The 26,700-nt window shown below is 44.4% G+C and overlaps 1 protein-coding gene across 1 annotated transcript; it reads right to left on the bottom strand.

The window, feature by feature from the left end:
• Positions 1–667: 667 nt before the first annotated feature.
• On the bottom strand, positions 668–26,511 carry ATP6V0A4 (ATPase H+ transporting V0 subunit a4). Its single transcript, XM_033059090.1, has 21 exons — positions 26,280–26,511; positions 24,222–24,430; positions 23,667–23,745; positions 22,756–22,850; positions 21,591–21,716; positions 21,121–21,215; positions 20,235–20,361; positions 19,567–19,649; positions 14,814–14,907; positions 14,259–14,471; positions 13,830–13,980; positions 12,932–13,071; positions 12,467–12,624; positions 11,925–12,018; positions 9,379–9,497; positions 8,233–8,449; positions 6,562–6,669; positions 4,533–4,667; positions 3,442–3,559; positions 2,268–2,439; positions 668–1,213 (listed from the first exon to the last, which is right to left on the bottom strand). Exons 2-21 carry the CDS (start codon positions 24,336–24,338, stop codon positions 1,120–1,122), a joined length of 2,535 nt encoding a protein of 844 aa, XP_032914981.1. The 5' UTR covers positions 24,339–24,430; positions 26,280–26,511; the 3' UTR covers positions 668–1,119.
• Between the last annotated feature and the right edge of the window lie 189 nt (positions 26,512–26,700).

Genomic DNA, 26,700 nt, shown 5'->3' with positions numbered 1-26,700 from the left:
TGGAGGCAAGTCTCAAGCCTGACTACTGCAGAAACATAACCTATGAGGGCTGTAACAATGTGTGTCCTGCTGGGAACCCTCCCATGTGGGGCTTTTGGTGGAGCTGGATATCAAGGCAGTGAGTTTTGAAAAAAGTGTCACGCCCCTTGGAAGGGAACACTGTCCACTCCAAATCCCTTGGAGTACTCTGTTTTCTTTACATAGCTCAGGGTTAAAAAAAACCATAGCCTGTTATGATTTACACTATTCAGTTTGAAGGATTAGTAATTCATGAATATTTCAGAAGATCACAGTACATCACTACTTCAAATTCATAACAACTGTTTTGATTCCACTTTTCATTCTGTTCATTAGGTATTAGCATTTTTACACAATCTGCTTTAACAACCCATCTTGAAAAATACGGAACAAGGGGAGGCATCTTGAGTCTTCAGTGACAAACAAGTCAATATAGATAAATAAAATGGCTGTCAATGTGGAAACTTTTGTTTACACAGCTCAAAACTCACAGTTTTGTTAAGTGACAATGTGTGTGCATTTCTATAATCCAGTGCTATCAAGCTGTGGAGCAAATCAGATAAAAGGGGGGTTATTCTAGTAAAGCATGTAGAAAATTGCAAGCCTGCAATATGATCTGCCTTTGAGATAGTTTGCAGTGTGTGTTAAATGAAGGGCTGAAATCTTATAAGGGACTTAATCACATCATATGATCAACCACAGACAAAACATATTTTATTTGGAAAGAAATATACCAGAATGACAAGGCAGCAAGTGGAGCAGAACACATGTGAGTCGATTGTTAATAACCAATTTAATTCCAAAGCTGCATCTCCTGTTTTCAACTAAGCAGTAGGCAGCTGACCCCATCAAATGCTGAGGACCAGGTACTTGGCAGACATCAATGGAGTCTCAGCCAAGGGTCCAGCCAGCCCAGCTGATATAGGTCAGCTCTTAGCTGATACAGCAGTATATTGGAATGTAGCTAGGACATATTAATCTACAGCTCTTCTTTCAAGGGCCACGTCCCATTCTCTTTCATCCCATGTACCCTACTCTGTGGGTGAACCACCACAAGGAAACAGAGCCTGGTCTGAGGATGGAAGCAGTGATACACTGGTTTTACTCTTCTGCAGTGCCATTGATGATGTGATGGAAGGAGAATGGAGAAAATTTGTACCCAGCTCCCACGTAGAACTTGTTCTGAAATTCGACCCTAGGGAAGAGCAGAGGGAGGCATCAGTGCTGCCTGTAGGCAGGACCTACAGGCAGCCAAAAGGCTGAAACATGGCACCCACGGGAAAAGGGAGGCTACAAGATGTTGGACTCCAAGCTGGGAATGTAGGCCCTTTATGGGACCAGCTGTAAGACACAGGCAGCCCAGGCAGCAACGTGGCACACATCAGCTCTGACTTTCTATCAAGCCAGGCTGGAAATGTTTATCATGAGGCCAATCAGCAGAACCTTGCCTGGTAACCTGCTTCTAGCAGCTCCGAGAGCTGGGATAACCACCTGCACACTGGTGGGAGACAGACTTCTCTTCCTCCCTGCACAATGACAAGCACCTGCACCACGGTTTGCCTTGGCAGTGTTTATGACTTGTGCTGGGACACACGGCTTGGTGAAAAAGACCACATCTTGGGGCTCAGGTAGGATGCTGAGTTACAGTGGTGGTGAAAGTCGTTTTGCCACCTTGGTCTTGCTCACATGCTGATGGTGTATCCACACTGCTGGCCTTGCCTGGACTGATGATCAGGTAAGGCCAACATGGGCTAACTTGGAACTGGTTTGCCACAAAGCCTAAGCAGCCTGAAGCTCTATTTAGGCTGATGACACAAGCATGGAGCCAGGTTTTCGTCAGGTTTTGCACTCCCAGCTGAGCTCTCACTGCCCTTGATAGCTGTGTTGTTAGATCCTTGGGTGGAACACACAGCCTGCGGTGTGCCTGTGCTGCCTTGGGCCTTGTCACGCAGGTCAGAGAGGCCTCAGTGGCTCTGCATATTTACAGGACAGAACTGCAGGCTGCCATTTGCCTCCCATGCTGACAACCACCGCAGGTGCAGGAGGACAAACAGGTTGCTCCAGGGAGCAGCTCAGGGCAGGGATCTCTCAGCTTCCTTTGGAAGAGTCTCCCTCACTTCATTTGCCAAAGGCAACTAATGGTCCAAAGCACTGGCACAGCATGTCTAACACCGTGCCCACCTGTTCCCACAGCCTGTTCCCTCCCAAAGACTGATCTGGGAAAAGCTCCAGAGGACCATTGCACGTACCAGTGCAGACGCAAGGCATGTAGGAAGGCCGAGAGCCCCTCCATGACCAGCAGGATGGCCACTGTCAGCACTGCAAACGCTGCAAAGATGATGAAGATGGCAATGAGACCTGCCCAGCCGCTGCTGCTTAGCCCGTTGTGCATCACCATGGTCCAAAGGACCTCTGACAGCTCTGCAGAAGGAAATAAAGGGAAAACAGTGTTGGGCATCAGCTATGGACAGATGCAGCATGCAGTCTGCCAGCTCATCCATTTTTCCCAGCTTGTAGAATATGTATGCCCTTAGCTAAGCTTTTTTGTTGCTTTATTTTATTTAGGTATCTGTCCTCCATGTAAAGCTAATGTGTGCCAGCTCCCACTCCACTCCTACTAAGCTCATTTCTGTGCCAAGAAGTACATCTCACCCTGTCAATCCATGGCACACCACACCATAGCCCCCCTCCTTGCCCGCCCCTTTCTGTTTTCCTTTTTTTGTGTGCACAGTTCTTTAGGGCAGGTGCAACTCCTAGCCAGAGGCATTACAGCAATATTAATGAAAAACACTTCAGAAAAATTAGAAACATTGAAAATCTAAGTTCCAGCCTGAGGCAATTTCTAGTATTTGAGCATCTGTTTTTACCACAAATCAAGACAAAAGACATTGAAATGCTGTACATTTCTCATGGATTGTGATGTTCCACTGAACGTTTCTGGGAAAAATCCCAGTGAAAATGACAAATTCCAGAAGCTCTTGAGCCAGACCTTTTCTTTCTTGTTTGCTGAACAAAATCAAAATAACTGTTTCAAGTAATTTTGGCATTCATCTGCATACCCTAAGGCTATAGAAGTGCTTCCTGGGAAAGGCAGCTATGGTTCCTTCATGTTCTGCCTTCACCTCCATGGACTGGGCTACACAAGTGGACTGCACCTCCCACCGTGCCACACACCATGAGGACTATTCCAGAGGGGTGGCTACAGAGCAGCGCAGAAAGGGGCCCCAGCCAGTGCATGCAATCAGAGCTGCCAGGGATCACCTCTGAAAACTGAGATTCTCACCATGAAACACTTGGAGTGATCTAGCCAGAAGCAAAACATCCTGATACATAAGTGTCCACAAGTAGAAACTTGGATTTCATGAAGCAATTTGTAGGAATTGTCAAACACCAGCAAAAGCCAAAAGGGGGACAATCACTCACGTGCATGGGCCAAGCTCAGTGCCCAGAGTCGCAGGTAGGAGGCTGTGTTGGAGATGCAGCCAAGGCAGTATTCAATGGTGTGGATAGCTTGGTGGACAAATATGTCTCCAAAATTGAACTGAAACAACATAAAACCAAAACAGTTGTATTAGTTCTCACTTCAGGGCTTTCTGGTTAACAGAGCAACACTCCACCAAAGGCTCTTCATACTCCTTTCCTTGCTATGTCCTGAGCAACACAAAGGTATTTCCCAGGAAAAGAGACTGCTTTGAAAAGTGTCAGCTCTGTATGATCATCCCATATGTTCTCTCTGGAGAAATACAATTCCAGTGAATACAAAATGTTTGTGGAGCAGCTCATGTTTCACTCTTATGATTTCAAATCATTAAATGTCAATCCAGTTGCTGCCAATCTCTGTGGTTTCTGACAGAGACAGAAGTTCTTATGTAAAATAGGGGCTTTCAGACTATCTGCCTATGGGCATACACATTTTGGGAGATATCTCTGAATTACTGTATCTTATAATAATGAATAAGCAAATCTGTGAAGATTCCCTATGACTGGGAACAGCCAGCCATATCCACACTCAATACTGTTGACACTCCCAACTGCTACAGATATTTTTGTCACTTTCCCTGTGTTACCTCTTACTGTAGAAGCTTTTGACAATATCTGCCAAAGGAAGGATTATCTCCCTAGTCAACAATTCTGGCTGCCAATTTTAAACGCTTTTTGCAATTTAGAGGAAGGAAAGCTTACTGACTCTTGGAAAAGAGTTGATCTTCTCTAAGCGCAATATGGAAGTGTAACAACCATCCTTGAGGAAACAAAAGCTCAAGGTTTGTAAAAGCTTGAGGTTTGCAACAGTGCCTGCCACCACCAGGCAAAACCAAAGGAAAAATTTTGAGGAATTAATTCAATGAAAGTTCAAACCCTATTCTGTTTGAAAACACAAACTGATATGACAGCTGTGATGATACCTAGTTAGAAAGAAAGGCTGACAACTCTGGAAAAGTCTTTTGCTTGACTTCTTCTTGACTTCCTTCTACTATTGTGTTTGTCTGAACAATTTTCTGTCCAAATTTTCTTACCTCTTCGTTATCACCCTCATGTCCTTCATGGCCACTGCTGTGATCTCCCTGGGAAGCTTTCTTGGAGTGATTGGTCTCTGGGACATCTACCTCATTTTCACCTCCTGAGTTTCCTGAGATGGCTTGAGAACGGATCTTTCGGAAACAAAATGCAGTATGTTTGGTTGATACCAAAATGAAGAAGTCCATGACACAGAACTCCCTCAATAACTTCATTATGGGTAACACGTGAAGGATTATGTCATGAACATGAAGACAGTTTCAACAGTGGTCATCACGGACCACAGAAATTGAATAAATCCCACCAAATGGCTAATAATACCTAAATATTTTCCATCCTAGAGTATTTTCCAGTTATTCCAACTATTTTGTAGCTAGTTTCTAGTGTCACAATGCACTCTTTTCTCCCACCATGAGAAGACCCATCACTTTTAGCAAATGAGAAAACTGAGGTACTTTTAAAGCTGATGATCCCAATTAAATTGGTGAAAATCAAAGGAATTAGTGTCAAGTGAAAAAGCAATGAAACCTGAGAGGATCATAAGACTTGATGAAGGTCACACAGTTCTTGGATACAGGCAGAAATAAAATTCAAAGCTCTTGATTAATTTTAAATTGACCAAAACCTCATGGCAACCTCTCTGCAGTTATTATTTACAGGACTTTTCTGGAGGCCTGAACAACCTGATTTAATAGTCCTACTTTACAGCATAACCAAATAGAGACCTCATAGCTTCTGTCAGGTTCTGCCTTGTCACCCTTTATAGCCTCCACCAGGTTTCATGGGAAAGGTCTCCTGACAGCACACTGTTTCCTATTGCAACAGTAGTTTCTGTCACACCCGCTTTATCTTTGCTTTACTTGAATGTCAGCATAGAAAACAGACTTTGCTGCAAACATATAAATTTAGGGGAATGTAGGATGTGATCAGACAGCTAACATATGAAAATTAGGAACAGAAATATGGGAACACAATAGGAGGTGGGTAAAACCTGTCAGATGTTCCTGGCATAAAAGCAGGAGATGGAGTCAGCCATGTCAAACTTTCATCCAAATCCCAGAAGAATGACAAAATAAGAAATTACAGTGCAGAGGCAAGGCTGAAAAGGTCTCCCAGGGACCTGGTTTTCAATTATAGGTCAGAAGTGACTGGGTTGGAAAAGGTCAAGCAGAAAAAACCCACATCTTTCTTCAAATGAAAACATCTGTGCCCTATAAAAAGTACTCCAGGCACTAACTCTGACTATAAAAAGAAGTAAATCTTGATTGACAAGTTAAGTTCTGTTAGTGTAATAAAGGAGAGAATTAATGATCAACTGGGAAACTGCAGCTGCTGCAGTTGTGAGTTAAGAAGCTGTGGGCAAACCACAGAGCCCACGGGAAGGAGGGCTCTGTTAATGTGAAGGCAATCACTTAAGGAAGAAAGAACTACTCGAAAGCAGGCCACAGCTTTTAAATCAAGCCTCTTCTTCAAGCATTGTTGCTCTCTCCAAGGCCAGGACTTTCACAGATACCCCGTTTCTGCAGAGCAGCTAACTAATAGTTAGTGGAGATTGTGTACTGACAACTGAGGTCTTTTCCCTGTCTTGGCTTTACCAGCACTTCAATCATTCTGAATCTTCTTTGGTTTTGGATACAACAGGTGAAAGAGCTTGGTGTCAGCTTAACAAATAGGGTATGGCCTTGCCAGAAAAGCTCCTGCTTCTAGGAAAATGTTTCCTTCACTGGAGATATTCAAAAGCTATCTGGACACAAGCCTGAGTAATGAGCTCTAGGGGTCCCCTGTCTGAGCAGGGAGTTTGGACCTCCAGTGATCCCTTCCAAATTTAGCCATTCTCTGATTGTCATTTAGATATGTCCATACACATGTCCTGGGCATGTGTGGCATAAAGCACACTTTGAAATTGTCAGAGGAAGCCTGGGGTCAGAGAAGCACAGAATTACATCGCTGCAAAGAGTTTTTGGGGTCTGTCTCCCCAGCTTTGTCTCTGGTGTACTGAATCCCCCCCAACTGATTCACATCCCTTACCAGGTGCTGCGCTTTCTGGTGGTTGGCTCTGAGGATGAAAGGTTTAATTAGGAGCATCCAGGGAACAGCAATCAGAGCAAATATGACCAAGAAACTCTGCACTTCTTTCTAAGAGACAAAACAACAAGAGCAGAATAGTTGTTTTACTTCCTTTGGCCAACTATGTTTATGATTAGAAACCTGAGTCTATATAATGGTAATTTTTTTATTACAACAAATACAACTCCCTGTTGTATTTGGTTGTGTATCCTCTGCTTGTGAGAACATGAAAATAAATGTGTGTGCTTAAGGCTCCAGAAAGCATGTTCAGCTAGAGAGGGTTGAGACCTGGAGATGAAAGGCTTTCATACTGAAAAGGGTTAATTTACCAAAATCCCATGCTACTCACTTGGACCTGGCTGCTCAGTGTCCCAAGTGAATGTCCTAACTGTGTGAGTCAGTCATTCTGCCTTGCTTTGATCAGTGTAGAAAGGCTGCATTATGAGCCAAGTCCTTTACTTGGAGTCCTGGATTTACTCCATATCTGCAATTCCAGAAGGAACTGCCCCCCTATAGCTTAGGCTTGGTAATAGATTGTCCCCACAAATTGCAGTATGGCACCCCTATTGCTGTTCTGACATAACTGTCTGTACATTCAGAAAACAACAACAACAAAACAAACAAAGAAACCTTAGACCACAACTTCTGCATATTTTTTTTCAAACTGGCTCAGATGTCTGATCACCTTATGATTTGGCTTATACAATATTTTCATTCAGACTACCCAGGCAGATGGCACATTCTGTTCCTGGTGGGGCAGGGGGGTAGGAATATGAGAAAAAAAATTTCCACCTTGGGAAAGCTTTGGGTTGTTACAAAGCACAATGTTATCTAAAGACTTTTTGAAGCTTGGGAAGACTGTATTCTTCCAAACTTCCCTGCATCCTTAACACAGTTACTTGGAGCTGATCAGGGCTCTCTACTCATCAGCTGTCTCTAAAACTGGGCTTATTTTGGAGTGCCCAGTGTGCAACTGTATAGATGTGGGTGCACACATGTGTCTGGATGCAGCACTTGCTTGCAGATTCTTCACTGATCCTGCTGATGTAAAATCAATCAAAGAAAAAAAATCCACGTTCTGAGAATATAAATAGAGAGGAATTTTAAACAAGTTTTCTCTTAGGGGAGAATTTTTTTGCTTGCTTTTTATTTTTTTTAAAGTGAACTCCCAAGAAGAGTTATTTCTGACAAAAAGCTGGCAGAAAATCCTCTAGCTAGTTCTACTTTTTTAGGTGAAAATGTAAAGTATTAAAGCTTTCCAAAGCTGTAATAGGAACTTATCAAGAAAGAGAGATATCTCTAGCATTGTGGCCAGACTGCAGGACAGCATGCCTGAAATATGCAGCTGCTTTGTATCTCTAGTCACACTTTGATTTTTCCCCCAACAGTATCTTCAACTGCATCATTATTCGTGTAAGAATGACACTAGGAAAGAGATTTCCTCTGCATCACTGATTGATTGCTGCTCTCTCCTCCCTGTTGATAAGGCCAACACAAATACCAGAAGAATAAACTTTACTTCTCTGACTGACACTTGTGATTGAGCTTCTGAGCCTATATCTTTATGCCCACTCTCCACAACACCCTTTGCAAATACAAAACTACAGTGGATTCAGGCTGCTTGACCCATACCTGATGCAGATACAATGGAGCATTTGAAGTGTCACCATAATTGAACAGAAACATGTTGATAAAGTGGATGAGGATGCTTGGTGCACTCTGGGATGAATGGACATCAAAATGACACCATTTGAAAATAATCATGAAGACCAGGTAGCCAAAAAGAGAGATAATAAAAATCATCTCTGGAATGAACTGAAGGATAATGTTTATGTATTTCCTGAAGTAGCTGGAAACAAATCAGGAAATAAAATTACAGTTAATACATTAGATATTAACGCAAATTTGTACCTAAGTCTGACAGTACTTAGTTTTTTGGAAAATAACCTAACAAATTTACAACTATCACTAGCCAAGAAAGAAATCCGTAATTACAGGCTTTATCAATGAAAGCCATTGGTTAAATATAAAAGCTCTGTCATACTGATTATCTTCAGATTTTTGTACTTGACCTACCAGAATCTCAGCACCTCAATTGATTATTACACTGAAATAACAGACAATTTTCAAAAATTGTCTTGTTCACAAAGTTGAGCATTAAATGCCAAAAAAGATCAGAACCAGGAGTATCAATCCTGTAGGGTTCTCTCTGTCCTCTCAAACACCTTCTGTCCTTGAAGGTCACTACACATATTGCAGCTTTGGAGAGTCTCTCAAAATGATAGTGTCAGCCCTTGCACTCCATCACCATTTTTCATTTGTTGCTGCAAAACATAGAAGCACACCACAAATCATGACCAAGGGCTGCTAAGCTAGGTGAAATGCACATGCACACACTGCAAGAGTTTAGTGTGTTTTGGCTTAGGCCAAAAGAGCTTGTCGTTCAAGGGAAAAGTTGTCAGCAGTGGGAGATGCTACATCTTCTTAATTTAGTGTGCTTCAGTATTTCTGCAGAATTGAGAATATAAGAAAGTAAGTTTAAAACAAAGTCTATTGAAGAAAATACCTGCAATATCATGGCAGTCCTTTGGACTTAGCACTGTGTATCAGTCATAGTGTGAGTCAGTCAGTGTATGGGGCATTTCTACTCACACCAGGAAAAGGTTAAAGTTCAAATCAACAGTTCAAAATATAAGGCTTTCTCTGAATGAAGGACACCAGTTTAGTGATAAGGACTTGTGTGCTGCTGCAGCAGCAGGCGTGGTGAAATGAACTTACATGTGGTTGAAGAGACTGAGTATCACACCGAAAACCATGTGCACAATCCCTATGACAACCGACATCTTCATTTTGTAGGAGTTCAGGAAAGTCAGCTTGTTAGAGGCAACATTCCAGATCTTTGGGTAAAGGAAAAGGGAGAGAGAAAGAAAGACAAGATTTTCAGGTGTTTGATCAATAAAAGATTTGTGGAAGTTGTTGCTTTGACACCATCAATTTACTCCTACTAGTTTGAATAAGAGGGTAGCAAGGCACAGAAATCTAGATGTTCCTTTCATTACTTTTCACTCTGTCAAGGTATTAATCTAAAATGTATAAAGTATTAGACTTGTTTAACAAAGGAAATAACAAGGATTTAAAATGATCCTATGACTTTGCTTCGGTCCTCCAGAAACCACTGTAAAGGCTGGTAGCAGAACCTAGATCTTTTTGGTGTCATTTCCTGTCCTTAGGCCGAGTCATCTTTAGCAAAAGTGGAAAGGACAAGAAAATCTCTTGCAACCAAAATTAGTTCCACCCTCACCAGAGAAATACTGAGGACAGAGAATTTTCAAACTTTTTGTTTGAACAGAAAAAACTCTTCTCAACTCTTTGGCCATGTAGATCAGCTGATTGATTGCCTGCCTCTCTGCATGAACTTTTTAGTGATGTTAGGACATACATTCCTTCTCAGTCCTGCATTTTTTATGCTACAGAGCTTTAGAGTTGCTTCTCCTTTCTTCTCAAACTTCCTAGACCCCAAAGTAGACACCACTTTTCAAACAGTTAGTACCTGAAGAGAAAGGAGGAAGACAGGATTATTTGGACAGTGAGACATGCTTTAGCATGTTTGTTTGATGTGCCTTGCCTCTTCTCTGGATACCAAAGATATTGCCTAGCTTCTTCATCTCAGGGTGATGTTTTTCCCAAGATACACCTCAGTTACCCCAGCAGTATTTACAAAATGCAAAGAGCCATCCATCCTTCAGGGCAGATGACACAGATAATCTCCTCAGAGAGGGTCACAGAGGGCTGGTGCTTCCACTCCACTCCTTCCCTGCCAGCACTTGTTCAGCCATTCTTCCCTCCCAGCAAGGACTTTTATGCTTTTGAACAGGGAGAAGCCAGGTTGGAAGAGGTAGTCTAGATAACTTAAATCAGAGATGTATCAGGGCAACAAGCAGAAAACTCAGCTGATTCTGATGTGATTTTCTGAACCAGACTGCCCACATCCTGGGCAGAGCTTTAGAGCTGAGTTTATCAAAAATAGACTGCAAGGTCAATGTCTCTGAAAACCAGGGGAGGACAGAGTTTCTTTGGGTGACCAATTAAAATGAGAGTGGAACCAGCAGGGTTGGAGATTATTTGACTAATATGAAGATTGAAACAGGAAAGTTTGGTGTTAGAAAGTACATTTCAATACATGATAAAGACAGAACAACAAGAAAAAGAGAAATAGGACACAGAGAAGAAAATGTGGCTAAATTAAACAATACTGGCATTTATTTCACATTCCATGCAACAAACAGACTGCATGAAATTTGGAAGTGTGCCTTCAAACTGGTGAGGTATCTCTGGAATGGGTTAAGTACTGAAGTAACGAAACATAGTCCAGCAGATGTGTGGTAGAAAAGAGGCTGTAGCACAAGACTGCTCTCCAGGAAAATTGAACTTCCCTCCTGCTTAGCATTTTGCTGTTGCCTGTGCAGAACTGTTAGCACTATATTAATTGCTAATTGCTAAAGGAAAGCATCAGAAGAACTGATGAACAGGAGGGTGAGTGGTGGTTAATAAAGTTGCATGGAATAGTGTGGCACCTGAGCACGATGTAAATAGTATGGAATAAGGGGTGGAGTGTGCTGATTTTGCCTGGGTTCAAGATATTTTTCTTCGTAGTGGCTGGTATGGGGCTGTATTTTGGATTTGTACTGAACACAGGGTTGATAGTATAGGGATGTTTTTGTTATTGCTGAGCGGGGTTTACACAGAGCTAAGGCCCTTGCTGCTTTTCATGAGGCTGGTGAGGAACTTGGGGGTGCAGGGGAGGCTGGGAGGAGACAGAGCCAGTGCAGGTGACCCAAACTGACTGAAGGAATATTCCAGACCATGTGAGATCATGCTCAGTGTGTAAAGTGGAGGGAAGATGGAGGGGAGGGGGGAATGTTTGGAGTGATTTCATTTGTCTTTCCAAGTAATCCTTGTATGTGATAGCCCCTGCTCGCCTGGAGATAGTTCAACTCATGCCTGTCCATAAGAGAGGACTTAATTCTTTACTTTGCTTGTGTGCACAGCTTTTGCTTTCCCTGTTAAACTGTCTATATCTCCACCCACTTTTCCAGCTTTCACCCTTCCAATTCTCTCCCTGATCCTACTGGTGGAGAAGTGGGCAAGGGGCTGTGCAGGGCTTGACTGCTGGCTGAGGTTAAACCACAACAACTATGTAAGGAACAAAGAGCGAGAAGCGAAATGCACAGATTCAGGAGAAAGTGCAGGGAGCTACTGATGTACCTGATATGTAGAGACAGGATTGAAATACAAATTATCTTAGAGCAATTTAATTTAATTACCGGATCTATTCCAAATGGATATGGATTTCCAGAGTAGACTCCTGGGATTGCTGGATTCAACTGCAGCACTGTATTTTCTAGAAGCACATCCTTACTACAAGAGAAAAGGGAAATGACCTTTGCAGCTTAATCTCTCTGTCGAAGCCCACGGTATATTTATGTGAGGTGTGCTGAGGACTGCCACAGGATATCTGTATCTGACTCCAGCCTTTCTGCGACCTGTTATCCTGCACTTGTGTGCATGTAAATGGACCCCACACAATGGTAGTCTCCCTCACACTGGTAGTTCTCTATGCATCAGTCCTGGACACCCGGAGATTTTTATGCATATCAGTGCCTGAACAAACAGGCGTTTTTCCCGCGGACTCTACATTTCCATTTCAATGGTGAGTTCATCTCTGTGTGTCAGACAAAACCTCTGATTCATTCATGACTGCATCTACAGCAGGGAGTCCTTCCCTTCCCTACACAGCAGTCTTTATTTCCAAGCCTACATGCTCCATTTGGAGTGCTTTTACTTATTTCCTACATTTAGCACTTACTTCCAAGTGTTATTTTTAAACATGGGGATGATGTGCCAGGAAGAACCAAAGAAGTTGAATGATTTGGAGAAGCAGTCATTGTAGATGAAGCCAGTGTACATGGAGAATATGCCCATGAGCAGGATCAGGTAGCGCCCACTGAAAAAGGTGTTCCAGATCTGCAGGGGGAGAAGGCAGTGCCAGTGATCAAAGTACCTGCAGGTCCTGCAAAACACCTGCAGTTGGTGGGCCTCAACCAACAGTAGACATGATTGTACTAATCTGTGTATATGCAGTTATTCATGGAAAATTTTGGGTCACTTAGGCCCTCTGTGTATAAGTAGGTAGAATTGCCAAACCTCTGCCTCACAGTAATCTTTGAAACATCTCCACACAGCCTTCGGGATGCTGGATGTACCCTTTATCAAATGGGGCTGATGAGCCTTTCCCTATGTTGATAGGGTGTACCAGGTCCCTGGTACTCACCTCATTAGTGCTTTTCTGGGCCAGAAGGCTCTTCTCATTAATGACCATCCAGAGTGCAAAGCCCAGCATGACAGCGCCATGGCCACAGTCCCCAAACATCACCGCAAATAAGAAGGGGAAAGTAATGATAGTGTAGGGAGCTGCAGGAGGGAAAGGTCAAGAAGCTCAGCTCTCTCTAAACAAAAAGGCCTCATCAAAGAAGCAGTCTACCCCATCAGGCCATTCCTTACAGGTACTGCCCTTAAAGGCCTCCTCAATCCCTCCCCTACATACCAGGCAGTCAGATCTAGTGTAAAACTGGCTTTACAATCACAAAGAATGTTCATTGGTACAACCTGTACCTTCTTTGCAGTTTTATCCTTTGTTTCTTGCCTCACCATAATAAACACCAAGTATAGATGACAGCATTCTGTTTTGCAACACAAAAATGTATTTGATGGCTACCATCATGTTTCTCAATCTGCTCAGCCTCAACAATTGAGTTAACCTCAACCTTTCACATAGCCCCCTATTTCTAGGTTCCTGTTAATTCTCAGTCTGTCTGAGATTCTCTGCCATTGTTTCAAACTTCTGACAGGTCCTTTTGGTCTTCTTTGCCTCAACTCAGTGAGCTCAACTACATTTCCTTTATGAGCTTAGTTCCTTTCCTCAAAACAGCTACCTCACCATTTGTTCTCCATCCTGTATTTGTATAGTTCCCTATTTCCATCACAATCATTTACTGGAGACCAACAGCCCAATTCTTTGCCTGAGAAAATCCATGTGTATGCATCAAACAGCTCCATTATGGTTCAGATTTCTCAATTGGCAGTGAGAACGTTTCATAGGATTGTGAGAGAGCTCAAAGGCTTTACCTTGTCTCATGCAAACCAGATGCACGTATTTGAGTGTTTCTCACCTGGGTTCATCTCCCTGTAGTTGCCCACACCATATGCATCCACGATGTTCTGAAATCCAGCTGTGAACTTGTTAGTCCTGTTGAAGGTGGGTGGTGCCATCCTGGTGTGTATGGCAGTGAGGATGGGGGCAATTGTGGAGCCACTACGTTCCTGCAAACCCAGTGACAAAGACAGACACAGAGTGGATAGAAGAACTGGCCCCACAACACCACCTCTGGCTCAAGGGTCTGTCACAAACCGGCTAACATTTAATGCTGACCTTAATTTCTGTCAAAAGATGAAGGGTCAAACGACAATGGGACAACCTCAGCTTAAAAGAGAAAAGGGAGCCCCATGTTACAGTAACAGACCTGACTGAACATATGCTCAACATATAAACAATACAGTGCAGGTGAGAGCTTCAAGGACCCAAAATGTTGCTCTCTTACCATTCCTTGATGGAGAGCTCTTTTTATCCGGTCAGCATCAGCCACTGGGAACCATATCTCTGCAATGACACACTGCTGGGTGACATCGATGTTACAGCAATTCAGGATGTGGTAGATGGCCTTGATTTTCTTCACCTTGATCCCCCAGGACCACAAGTTGGCTGCTGCTTCATGCAGCAGTCGTTGGCGGTGGGACTCGGTTTGTGTTATCACCTGTAAGCACAACATGGGGCAACACTCAAAACGGGGAAGCACAGGGGGCATGATCTACTCAGTTAATTGGAGACGGCAGGTGGAAGAGGGTTGATGAAAAGGAACTGTTTGTACGAATGCGTGTGCAGATGTAGAGACAGGATCACTCAACCCAGGTGCGTGGGTCTTGGGACCTCCATGCATCGTGTGGCCACCACAGTGCTGCTGCGCAACTGAAGATGGAGCTAATGAGATAAGGTGTCGGGAAGACAGCAACAACTGCAACGTGGTTTCAGACAGGACAAATATCTGGGCAGGTCCCACTTGTAGGGTTCAGTCCTCAGTAAAGCCACTGCCACTTACTGTGTTTAAATCCTCAATCCTGGTGTTGACTCCATCAAGCATTTCTCGGCGCTCGGTGGCAGACTCGGGACAAGGATAGACTGTGGCACGAAACCTAGCCTCAGTAAGAGAGAGTTGAGAAACACCCGTCATTTTGACTGATTTTTCTTCCTCTGTACTCTTCTCAGCTCAAAGGCAGGGAAACTAGACTTTACTCCTGACCCAGCAGTATACTCCTCTCACATACCACAGAATTGCACTTGGTCTTGCAGAAAGGTGCGGATAGGCACCTTTATCCCTTGATGAGAATAAGGATTCCTTCACCTGTTCTAGCTGAAAAACCCTCCTTGTCTTAGGTGATACCCAGCACCTGATGTCATACAGAGGTCAGCACTAACATTGTAGGCACCTCCGCTCTGTCCACAAGCTGCTTGAATTGCAAAGAGACTGAAGAAAAACCCACCCTGGCAGAGGCAGCCTTGCTAACAGTAGCCAACAGATGTCCCTCTTGCACCGAGGTTGGAAAAATACCATGTCCCTGTGTCTGCAATACCCTCCTGCAGGCACTGGGAGAAGTCATCAGCTGAGCTACTGCTGCACTGTGAGCAAACGCCCTTTGTGAGGACAGACTGCATAAGTAAATAACCCAGTAAAAACAAACAAGCAATCAAACAAACAAACAAAAGGACTGTATTTCCAGCATAAAATAGGAGAATGGTCATATGCTTCTGGTCCACGTGTTTGGCTAGATACATTGGAAAAAGGGAAGGGTGGTTGAAGGGTTTTGAACGGCTGAGAGAGGTGTCTGTTACATCAGCTTAGATAAACCAGCATAAAATCTTTTATAAGCTTACCCCCAAGGCTCTGTTTGGAAGATTCAGTGGGTTTGTTTAGTGTGGTACAAGAAGGACTAGCGTAGGATTCTAATGTGAGTGAAAGTCTTTGCTCCATGTAGGTACTGCTTCAGCAATAGCATTAAAGCTGCACTCCTCTAGTACCGCGGCAGGTCACTGTGGTGTAAAGGTGCTTCCACCACCACACTGCAGTGCAGTGTTGCGCAGCCACTATATGATCCCAGCACAGACAATTAGAAATTAGCTGCATGTCTGTCTGAGAAGTGTGCAGCTACCTGTCCTGCCTACAAAGCAAGTCCCAGAGTACTCTTAATGCACAACAGCAGGTACAAGGAGTTCCCCCTGGGACCTTACAGACCACAGGGTGCACTGCTGCTGCTCTCTGCCTGCAAGCTGAACTGAGCTCAGGTGCTGCACTAACTGAAATATCTCTCCTTTTTTTCCTGCTAGGCTTGTTCAGTGATATCTAGTGCATGTGCCACCCCTGCCACTTTGATACTATCCATCAGATCTGCAGGAAGAGATCCCTCTTCTTTGCAGAGCAGAGATCTCCTGTCCCTGACCTAAGGCAACACATTTCCACCATCCTGTCACAGATAGACTGAGTTAGGATTGCTAAAAGGGCTGTCTTTCTGCATGTGAGATGAATTAAAAGGTGTAACAGGGTCATAGGGGTCTATCCCTGCTTAAGACCAAAAATGTGCAGGCTCTGTGTGCAGATAGGTATCATATTCTGGCTTTGTCTGAGTGCAGCATATTTCACCACCTGCTCTACAAAATCAGTTCCAGCACACATACAAGTGAGGACAGTTGCAAATTAAACAAAACATGCTGCAGTTTCCTAGAGATCAGCCCAGAGCTGTGTGTAATGACAGCACATGCTCTTCAGCTAAACTTCCCTTTCCAGAATTGAATTTCTCCTCACTCAACACCTGGTATTCATTTCCAAAGGTTATTCACCCTACCTAATTATTTCCTACTTCTTATTCTTCACAGCCCTTAGTTCATCTTTAATAAGGATTTTTAATCAAACTTGAAAGCTTATTCCTCCATTCTGTATAGTTCCCCCATTCCCAATAACGTTATTGCAGCAGTGGTGCTTTGATCTTTTAACAGCCATTTTGCATACTGAGTATCAGTTTTGCCCTAATGGCACAGACATCTCTGAAAGCTCCAGGAGAATTCAGCAGGGAATCCTTACATTGATAAACCCAGTTTAGTATTCACATTAGTACTGAAGCAGCCGCAAGAAAAGGAGGAAAAGAAAAATTCTTGCGTTTTTCTCCTTCCTGCTCCCTCTACACCTTTCACTAATAAATTTGTGCATGGACTTAATGCTCATGAAATTGGCAGACTAATGTTACCAATTAGAGTCAAGCAGGGACTACAAGTGTAACCTGAGGCACACAGCTCTGCAAACAAATCTTAGCCTGCCTTGCAGGAGGCTGGCTTAGACCATTCCCATGATTTTTGCAGGATATTTACTTGTCATGAATGATGACTTAGTGCTAAGCAGAAATATCCTGCTGGGGCTGGAATGACACTGCCATCTGCTTTAGGTATAGTCAACCCTGCCTTAAAGGTGGACCAGACTAAGATGTCTTGGCCTGGGTACCAGGGACAGCTGATGGCCCACAGAGCATAAAAGAAGTGTCAGAGGATTAATACATTTAGAAATCTGCCACACAGAGAAACATCCACCTATATATATATATGGGCATGTTAGCAATCAAAAAATTTGAAAGGAATAAGGAACATAAAAGATGACTTCATTAACACTGCAAAGGGTCTCCTGTGAATTTGTCTTTGGTATGTGTATTTTCCTTCAGTTACAAGGGCCTGAGAGAAACCAGTCTAAGTTCCTTTCTACAAACCTACAACCATATAGATCTGCAACATTAGCTCCTAGAAACTTTGCACATCACAACCTCCCTGCGGGGATCTGCTCACATTTCCAGCACTGCCCGACCCCTACCTGCAAAAGGTTGTGCCTATGGTTTGGGTGATTTTGGTGGCAATCAACAATGAATATGTTGACAGGCATTGCATTGCTTGTTCTTTGGCTTTTGACTGCAGAGAATTTTAAATGCTGAAGGGGAAAAAATTACATCCAAAATGAAGAACTTCCAGCACTCTGTGGGCAACCCCAGGCAGTACGAAATGTATGACCAGGTGATTTGCAAGGCCATTGGCACAGGGAAAAATTCAATGGGAGGCATTCACCACACCAGCGACTGCCCATGCAGAAGGGGAGAAGGGTTCTGAGCAGCATTTAAAAAGCAAGTAAAGAAATGAGACATAAGAGGGACATGTGGGCCTGATGAAGTAAGTCCAAAGGAGAGCATAAAGATGATCAGAGGGATGGAGCACCACTGCTATGAGGAAAGGTTGAGAAACTTGGGGTTGTTCAGCCTGGAGAAGGAAAGGTTCCAGTCAGACCTTACCACAGCCTTCCAGTACCTAAAGAGGCCTACAAGAAACCTGGAGAGGGACTTTTTACAAGAGCATATAGTGACAGGACACACTGAGAATGGCTTTAAACTGAAAGAGAGTAGGTTTAGGTTGAATATTAGGAAGAAATTCTTTACTGTGCGGGTGGTGAGGCACTGGCACAGGGTACCACAGAGAAGAGGATGTCCTGCCCTTGGCAGTGTTCAAGGCCAGGTTGGATGGATGGGGCTTTCAGCAGCCTGGTGTACTGGAAGGTGTCCCTGCCTATGGCAGGGGAGTTGGAATGAAATGATCTTTAAAGTTTCTTCCAACCCAAACTGTTCTATGATTCTATTATATGCAGGAAACTGTAATCCAGAAGGAGAATGAGACTTGCTGAAAACTCAAAGACCACTGACAGCAGCAGACTGATCCTGCACAATGGCTATGGCAGAACTCCCTGTATGTCTGAGCTTCAGGATCAAAAATCAGTGACTGAGAGCTGGGAGTGTTCCCTCATGTCCCTGACTCCTTTATATATAGATGCCCACCTCAGGAGGGCTGAATTTCTCTCTGGATGAGCATTGCCCTTCACTGCTCATAGGAGGTATCTTGGAAGGCCCCATTTCCAATGCAGGAATTGCTGACACACCCCAGGGTTCTGTCACTTCTTGGGACTGAAGTCAGTCATGCCAGCTGGATGAAAGATCTACCTGATTTTGTTCTGATTAAAGGCAGGATGTAAGGAAAGACCTGCCCTGAGTGCAGATGTCAGGGAAGAGCAATGCTCAGCCTCTCCCTGCAGGCTCTTGGCTGGCCCTGCCTGGCTGAGGGGCTACACCTGAAACGGGTTTGGTGACAGCAGACAGATCCTCTCATCAAATCTGATTTACACTGCAACAAAGCTCATTGGTCACCAGCGTTATGAAAGAGTAACAAAATATTCAACGTGAATTATCTTTTCAAGATGCTTAACAGGATAGAAACAAGTCAGGTCGTATGAAGCTTTCATTTCTCTCCTGGGCTCTGTCTCTGATTACACAGATATTGCTAAAAGGCCTTGGGAAAGGGTTGCATAAACTACATCACCACCTTTTCATGAAAAAATGCAGGAAGGCTTGAGAGCAAGTTGAGGATTTCCACGTTTCCAGTCCTCAAGTTAGGGCCCATGATTTTCAGGGGAAGAGTGTGGAATATTTTTAAAACAACAGTCCCCTTTTAGATGTCCCAAGTTAAAAATCTAGCAACTGAAGCTCTCAAGAGCTGTATGCCACTTTTGGAAAATGTAGGATCTCGATTTCCAAGTGCCAAGGTGATGGATGTCTTTCATGATTAGGAGCAGCAGAGCTGAGGAGCGGAAGGGAGGTTGGTTGCAGGGCTGACAGCTGGAAAGATGGAGATCTGATACCTGGCTCCAAATTCAGCCAGCCTGAATTGCCAGTAACCACTTCTATGGGAGTCACTGTGGCTTGCCCCCAGGCCTGCCTTACCCATCACAAATCTTCTTGATTTTTTGTTTGAGCTGTTCTCCTTGATAGAAGATAATGAACACGTTCTTCTTCACCTCTTCTCTCTGCAACACAAAATTCAGCAGAATTTAACACACTCAGAGTCCAGTGCAGAAAAGTTGGTATCTTTTTTTTTGGCAGTCTCTCCACTGGTTGCTTTTATCCCCCATCACCAGTTTCCCAACAGCAGTGTTTTCCCCAGATGCTCTTCCAAGAAACAGGCATGGGCAGCAGCTCTGGGTTATGGGGGAAGGAGCAATTTGGAGCAGAGGGGACAGAGTTCCACAGGGGCATGGGGCTTTCCCCAGAGACACCAAGAAGAATTGACCCTCCATGGCTAATTCCAATTGGGGACAGCCACAGTCCATTTCCATGGTGGTCCTGGTAATACAGCTACCCTGTGAGGCCTCATGTGCACCTTGACAGGTAGGAGAAGGAAACCACCTCAGCAGTAGCAAAAGTGCAAAGTAACATCCAAGAAACTTCTCCCTTCCTCAAATTGTCCCACATTTCCCCTACAGGCTGCCTTCAGACACTGAGCTCTGGACACGCAGCCAGTGCTCCAGCACGGTCCAGGTCACCAGTTCTGTGTCTGCAGGCCATCAGCATCCACACACGGCAGAGGAAAGCAAAACCAGGTTGGTACCTACTGTCACAGGGTCCTCCATGGGGGTGTCCATTTCTGTGTACCTCAGGTAGATGTTTCCCCTGCAGGCTCGCCACAGTAAACGCTCAAAGGGGATCATCCTTTCCCTCTTTATTACTCCTGCTGTGAATCTGAGCAGAGTTAAATGAATTACAAGCCCATTCTATGCCTTTAGGACATGTAGTACACATGATTTCACAAATTCTTGTTTTCTAGGCTGTGCTAGCAAGGGTTTTGCTGCTGCTGCAGGCAATTCTAGGCAAACCTTCCCTGCTCAAGCCTAGCTTTTATCTCAATCTATTGACTTTATCCTATTGTTCTTTATTTAAAAAAAAAAAAACTAAACCAAAAATCTTTCCTAGATCAACAGGTGAAGGTGACGATGTAATTCTGGCTAGAAACGGAAGTCACACAAATGAGAGTGGCTAAATGGCAGAGGCAGGAGGTAGAAATTCTGAAGTGGTGGTTTATCTTTACTCTCCTGTTTTCCTTTTCTGAGAAAGCATCAGACTGCACCCCAGTGCAATAACATGGCTTTTTCTGTGGTTAGACATCCATCCAGGAGGACCAGGCTGGTAACCAGATGCCTGAATTCAGAAGTGGAATGGGTGAGATGCCTTACGATAGAAGTTTTCAGTCAATACCTATTAAGGGATCACTGGAATTGGTGCTTGGAAGTAGAATCCCTTTTGTCCCACCGACCTGTAACCTGACCACAGTTTTGATGATAATTTTTGAGGACAGACACTCTCTTATCTTCATGAATTAGATCTGCAGAGGAGGCTGATGAGCACCCCCTGCTAAGAAGCTGAAGGAAGCTGTACCAGTGTCACAGCAATGCAACACAGGTGGGAAGCCTGGCCAAGCTGGAGGCCATCACCAATACACACCCCAGCTTGGCAGCTGCAGCAGCAGGAGTGCTTCTCAGCTCCAGCAGTCCAGATGTGTCTTCACTGAAGAAATCATCCGGCAGATTGGTTTCTGCCTGGAAAACGTCAATTTTTAAAAACACTCTTCAGCATTGTCAGTTTGAAAACTATTTTCACGTTTTCTCTTAACAATTTTTCCCCAAAAGTCACTTTCCATGGAGATTTATAAGACCAAAGGAAGAACAATAAAAGTAAGCTATATCTTAGCAATAGAAAAGCATAAATGCTATTATCAAAGAGATCTGTGAAGTAAGTTATTGAGCCCCACTGACTCATAGAGCAATGCAGGCTCCAAAATGACTGAGGTGTTTTTGCAAACCTCATAATGGCTCGTGGTAAAGACCTCTAAAAGCAACATACACCAAAATGAAAGTGCAAATATTTTTAAGACCCTTCCATGTCTCTTTTGGAAGAGCAAAGAAGCCTCTCACCTCGAAGAAGTCCTGGGTTTTCTTCAGCAGATGTTTGAGCTCTGTCAGCTCAAGGAAGTTCTGCTTCAGTGTTTGCTGGTTCTGGTTGGCTTCCAGCAGCTCAGCTTCAAGTTTCTCCAGCACTGTCTGTTTAGGGTCCAAGCACATCCAGAAAAACTCTGAGGTAGATCAAGGCTCTTTCCCAAGCTGATGCCAAATCTCAAACACCAGTTTTGTTTGTTTTTTCAAGGGAGAATACAGAAATATTCAACAAACAATTAAATAAACACTTTTTGTAGAACAATATTCATCAATGCCAATGCATCATTTTTCCATTGCAAACATTCCCTGATGGGTGCGTTGTCCTGTTCTGGCACTGAAATTCTGATGCCCCTGACCCAAGCACAGGCAAGTAGGTGTGTGGGGGGCATGTAGGTGTCTCAGCCTGTGTGGATATCTCTGTGGTTTCTCGCAGACATCTCACACCCCAGGCTGACTGGCTGTCAGTTTACTGACTACAAAAGCAACCTACATTAATTTAGGTTCATTAGTAATAGGCCAAAAATTAGGTGATGATGTGGGGCCAGGAACACACCAGGAAACCAAATTGCTTGGAAAGCTGAAATCAAGCTTGGAAAGCTTGGAAAGCTTGATTTTCCTTTCTAGTCATCTCTGTATGCAGCATTTTAAAATTACCCTGTCAGTAAACTTTGCATCCAGCTGGGCTAGAATAAAACATCACTTGCACATCCAAAAGTGAGACCCAAGTATTTGTGTCAGGCCCCAGTATCACAATCCCAGCAGGACAGGCAGTCCTGGGTTTTTTATGCAGTGAAGTGGGCTCTAACACCGGGTCTCTAGGTAAAACACCAAACCCTTCTTATTCTCTCTTATGGGATGATAGGGGGCATTCTGTGAAAGTAATACTTTTTCATTATTGTGTGGGACCAGAGGGATGTTTCACAGGGTAGGGTAAAAGGACTGGGCTCCTTTAGGAACATGCAGCAGGATCAGCCTCAACCTAAGTGCTGAGGCAGCAACTTGGGGAGCACCTCCTCGGGCAAGGAGAGTTGTGCCAGCCTCAGGCACCAGATTCTGCATTGCAGGGAGGGCTCTATTGAGCACATTACACACACAGCCTGGTGCACAGCCCTTCTCTCTCCTGGGTCCACTCCAAATTCTGTACCTCCATATCAATCATTTCCCGAGGCAGGGGGGTTTCTGGGTACTTTTCTCCTTTGACTATCTCAACATTATCTTCCATCTCATTTTCCAGAAAACCTGCAAGGAAAGAGCACAGAAGCCTCAAGAGAGAATCATCCCTGGTGCATTATGTGGTCAGCTTGTTACTCAGCCAGGACCAAGGCATCCTAAGGACATTCGACAAGATTAGGTGATATATAAGGGCCATCATCCCAGTGCATATACACAACCACCAAGGAATTAACACCTCCAGCCTCCTTCCTCAGAGGAGATGCTGTTTCTTCTGAAGTCACGGTACCCCTTCCCATGTGGGCAGCCCTCAGCCCTGGCACAAATGGCCACCATCGCCCCCTTTATTTGGGGCAGTGAGTAGGGCACAGAAAAAGCTCAAGTTCCACTGCTTTGCCCAACAATGCTGAGTGCTGCCACCACAGTGGGCACTGGTATTGTGGTGGGGAGAGTGCAGAGCTCCCAGGACACAAATCCACAGGACAGTGGGAATCATGAGCTCTGCTGCTTGGGTTTTAAGGACTTACCCCAAGGCTGAAGCCCTTGGCCACAAGAAGTGTGTTCCAACAGCTGGTGCACTGCTGTAAGAGTCAGGTTATCCAAACCAGCCTCATGCCCAGCCCCAGATTTATCTTGTGATTTTACAAAAGCTAATTAAACTCCTTTCAGTTCAGTTAACTATTTTTAAAACAGGGGCAACAATTTATTGCCCATATGGGGTAAAGTGGTAATTAGCTGACGCATGGAAAACATTTCCAGGGGCTCAGATGAAAACATCACCATTTTGCCACTAATTCTGCTCCCCAGTGTGAGAGCACTTAAAGAAATAAATCCCACACCACCAGTTGGCAGGAAGCCGATTGCATTTGACAAGCGTTTACTTACGCAGGATTCTCTCCAAGGATTCGCATCTTCTCACTTCATTCACAAACTTTCTCTGGAAGCTGTTGACATTCACATTCAGCTGAAAACAGGAGGGAAAACAAGACTGGGGCTGAAGGCTGCACAGTGCTGCTCTCATTTTTAACATTAGCAGACAACGAGCGCCTTTGGTGTGGATGGCAAACACCACTGAGTCTGAGAGGGTCCTGCTGGCGTGGCAATGCCATGGGGTCCCTCATGGCCTAGGATCTGGTGGCCTTCCACACAGCCTTGCTGTCACAGAGGGGCCTTCAAGGAGACACTTCCTGTGTCCTGGTGATGCAGAGGATTGTTCTAAGGCTGTGCAGAGGGCATTTAGAGCACTGTATGGGGACTCAGGGATGGGTGGGGTCTTGGCATGATGTTTGGGTTTCAGAGCAGCCTTGGGGGAATCATGCTCTCAGCATGGACTTTCTGGCCTCCCTACAGGTGCATCTTTCCCAAGTGCTTTGAAGGAAGGATGAGCACACCCTGGGGCACATCTCCAACAGCTCAGCATGCCAGCCAGGCACTACTCACGTCTCTGAACTGGACCAGCCCCAGCTCCCCGAGCTCAGCCACGCAGCAGTAGGCAGCCTCCACTTGCAGGAACAGCTGCCTCAGGCACATCTCCTCACTCCGGAAGACAGAGGCCATCTCACCCGTTCTTCCCTGACCTGGAAGGCCCTGGGAGTCCTGGTGGCAGCAGCACTATCCTTGCCCAAGCAGGTGCAGAAAGGTGCCAAGGTCTGCAGGAACATTGGGGTCATTGAGTCAAAGTGCTGGAAGATGACCCAGTGCTGCCCACTGTGTCCTCCAAAAGGGTTCCTTCACCTCCTAAGAGCCTCCTTGAACCCACATGAGGCTTCATCCCACCAGAGCAGTGATAGATGCTAAAGTGTGTGTGCCACAGGAAAAGGGGAGAGTCACCAGTCTCCTGTGACAAATGATGAGCAAATACCCTGCCCTGTGCTCTGCTGGACCTAAACACTTCAAACACTGCACTCAGGCTCTGTATTTTGGTTTTGGATGCTGTGATTGGAAAGAACTTGATTTTTCTTTGCCTTAAACACACAGACAAAAAAAACCAAACCCCAATAATTTCACCTTGCAATTAGACAAGTGAAAAAGGCCTGGCTGATTTTTTATCACTTTCATTGATAGTGTGAACATTGTGAAACCATCTGGAGCATGTTATATGGGTGTGGGGAGAAGAGCAGACTATTATCTTTAAATTAAAGCAACCTTTAAGATTTCAAAAGAATTTTCTCCTCATAAAGGACTGCTTTCAAAACAAGGTACATAAAATAACATGCATTGCAGAAAATTTCCTCTCATCTTTATGCTTATTATTATTTACTTTGAATAACCTGAACATAGAAATTGTCTTTAGCTGTTCTCACAAAAATTAACTGATCAGCATGCACAGACACAGTAATTATCTTTTTCCAGAGAAAAATATGCAAGTAGATACACTTCTTGCATGCATTTAATTCTGTAGCAAGCCTATGTTTTATAAGTAGCAAAACAAAATCCCTTTATGACCTCACTTCTACTTGTTACAAGTGTAGCAAGTCGAATGTCTTTAACCCCTTCTGTCTCTATGAACCTCATCTTTCAGCCTTTTTTAAATGAATTGTGGATTCTATGAATTCTCTTTATAACATACAAAGGATTAATCTTAAATATATAAATATATTTCACAAGATATTAAAGGCTTGTTTAACAGGAGCATGATAATCACAGGTCTGTATTTGCTGGGAATTTTCCTTCTCCTACCCTCTGTACCCATTCACTCAAAAATTTAAGTTACTGAAAATACAATATATGATAACTAATAGTTTGTTAAAAGAAAATATAATGTGCCAGTTTAAATGGGTTGAGTATATACATTTTAAATTTGGTTGGACATTTTTCATCAAACTGCACTTTTCACAGGAGAAAAAGACAAAAGCTGCACAAGACTCACTATTCATACAAAGTAAACCTGTAGTAAGTAAATAAAAAAATTTAAGAGATCATCCAAATGTCCAATTTCTTTAGATTGAAAAGTGTGAAGAAGCTATAATCTAAAGTAGCTTGTATTTCCAAACCTGCAGTTAGCTTCCATTTTAAAAGTACTAAATTCTTAGAAGTACTAGAACAAAACTCAAATAAAATATTTAGAAATATCTTAATTAAGCTGTTTTAAGCCATCCAAAGCCAGGGTTCTACTCTTCCTTGGTAATCTGTCAGGGAAAACTCCAAAAGCTCACTTCTGTCTTGATTTGGAATGAGAAAAATATCTTCTCCAAAGAAGGCAGAGCTTTCACCCCTTAGTTATTCCTCCAGATGCAGGAGGCTTGCCCAAAAGCACCTACTGGCCAGCAATGCTTCTGTCAAAATCACGTCCCCCCTTCCTTACTGTCCCTCGCCCCCAGATTTTGCTTTGGCACGAGAAAAGTTAATTGAGAAATCCCTCGCGTTTCCCCCCGCTGCTGTTTCCATTAAAACGCGCCGGGCGCGGGCAGGGCAGATCCCAGAGCTGTGAGTTGCTGGGCAGAAGGTGCAGGAGATGTCTCTGGGGCAGAAGGTGCAGGAGGTGTCTCTGGGGTTTACCTGGCAGCCACCGCGCTCCTTTCGCCAGCCCCTGTCCCCGGGCAGGCAGGGCCGAGCTGTGCCCGCTGTCCGTCCGCAGGTGACAATGACAGCAGCGCTCCGCAGCGGCGCCGCGAGGGGAGGGCAGCCCTGCCCGCGTCCCGTCCCACAGCGGGCACGGCGAACCTTTGCTTTTAAGGTCAGAACTGGTCTGGGCCAGAGAAGGGAAACACTTTCGTGTCCCCAAACAGCCCCCAGGCGGACGGGACCGAACGCTTTCCAGCTCGGTCAGCGCTCCGTGCCGGGGCTGTGCCAGGGCTGTGCCGGGCGTGTTGTGCAGCAGGAGGCTTGTTGGGACTGACAACAGACGGGACAGCCTGGCTGTCACCGCCCCGGCCACCCGCGGGGAGCGAGAGCCTTTGGAGCTGCTGTGTTAGTGCTC

Source organism: Catharus ustulatus, chromosome 4, assembly GCF_009819885.2.
Source record: "Catharus ustulatus isolate bCatUst1 chromosome 4, bCatUst1.pri.v2, whole genome shotgun sequence".
Taxonomy (NCBI): domain Eukaryota; kingdom Metazoa; phylum Chordata; class Aves; order Passeriformes; family Turdidae; genus Catharus; species Catharus ustulatus.
The sequence above is the reverse complement of the archived record's forward strand: the minus strand, read 5'-3'. Positions and strand labels throughout refer to the sequence as shown.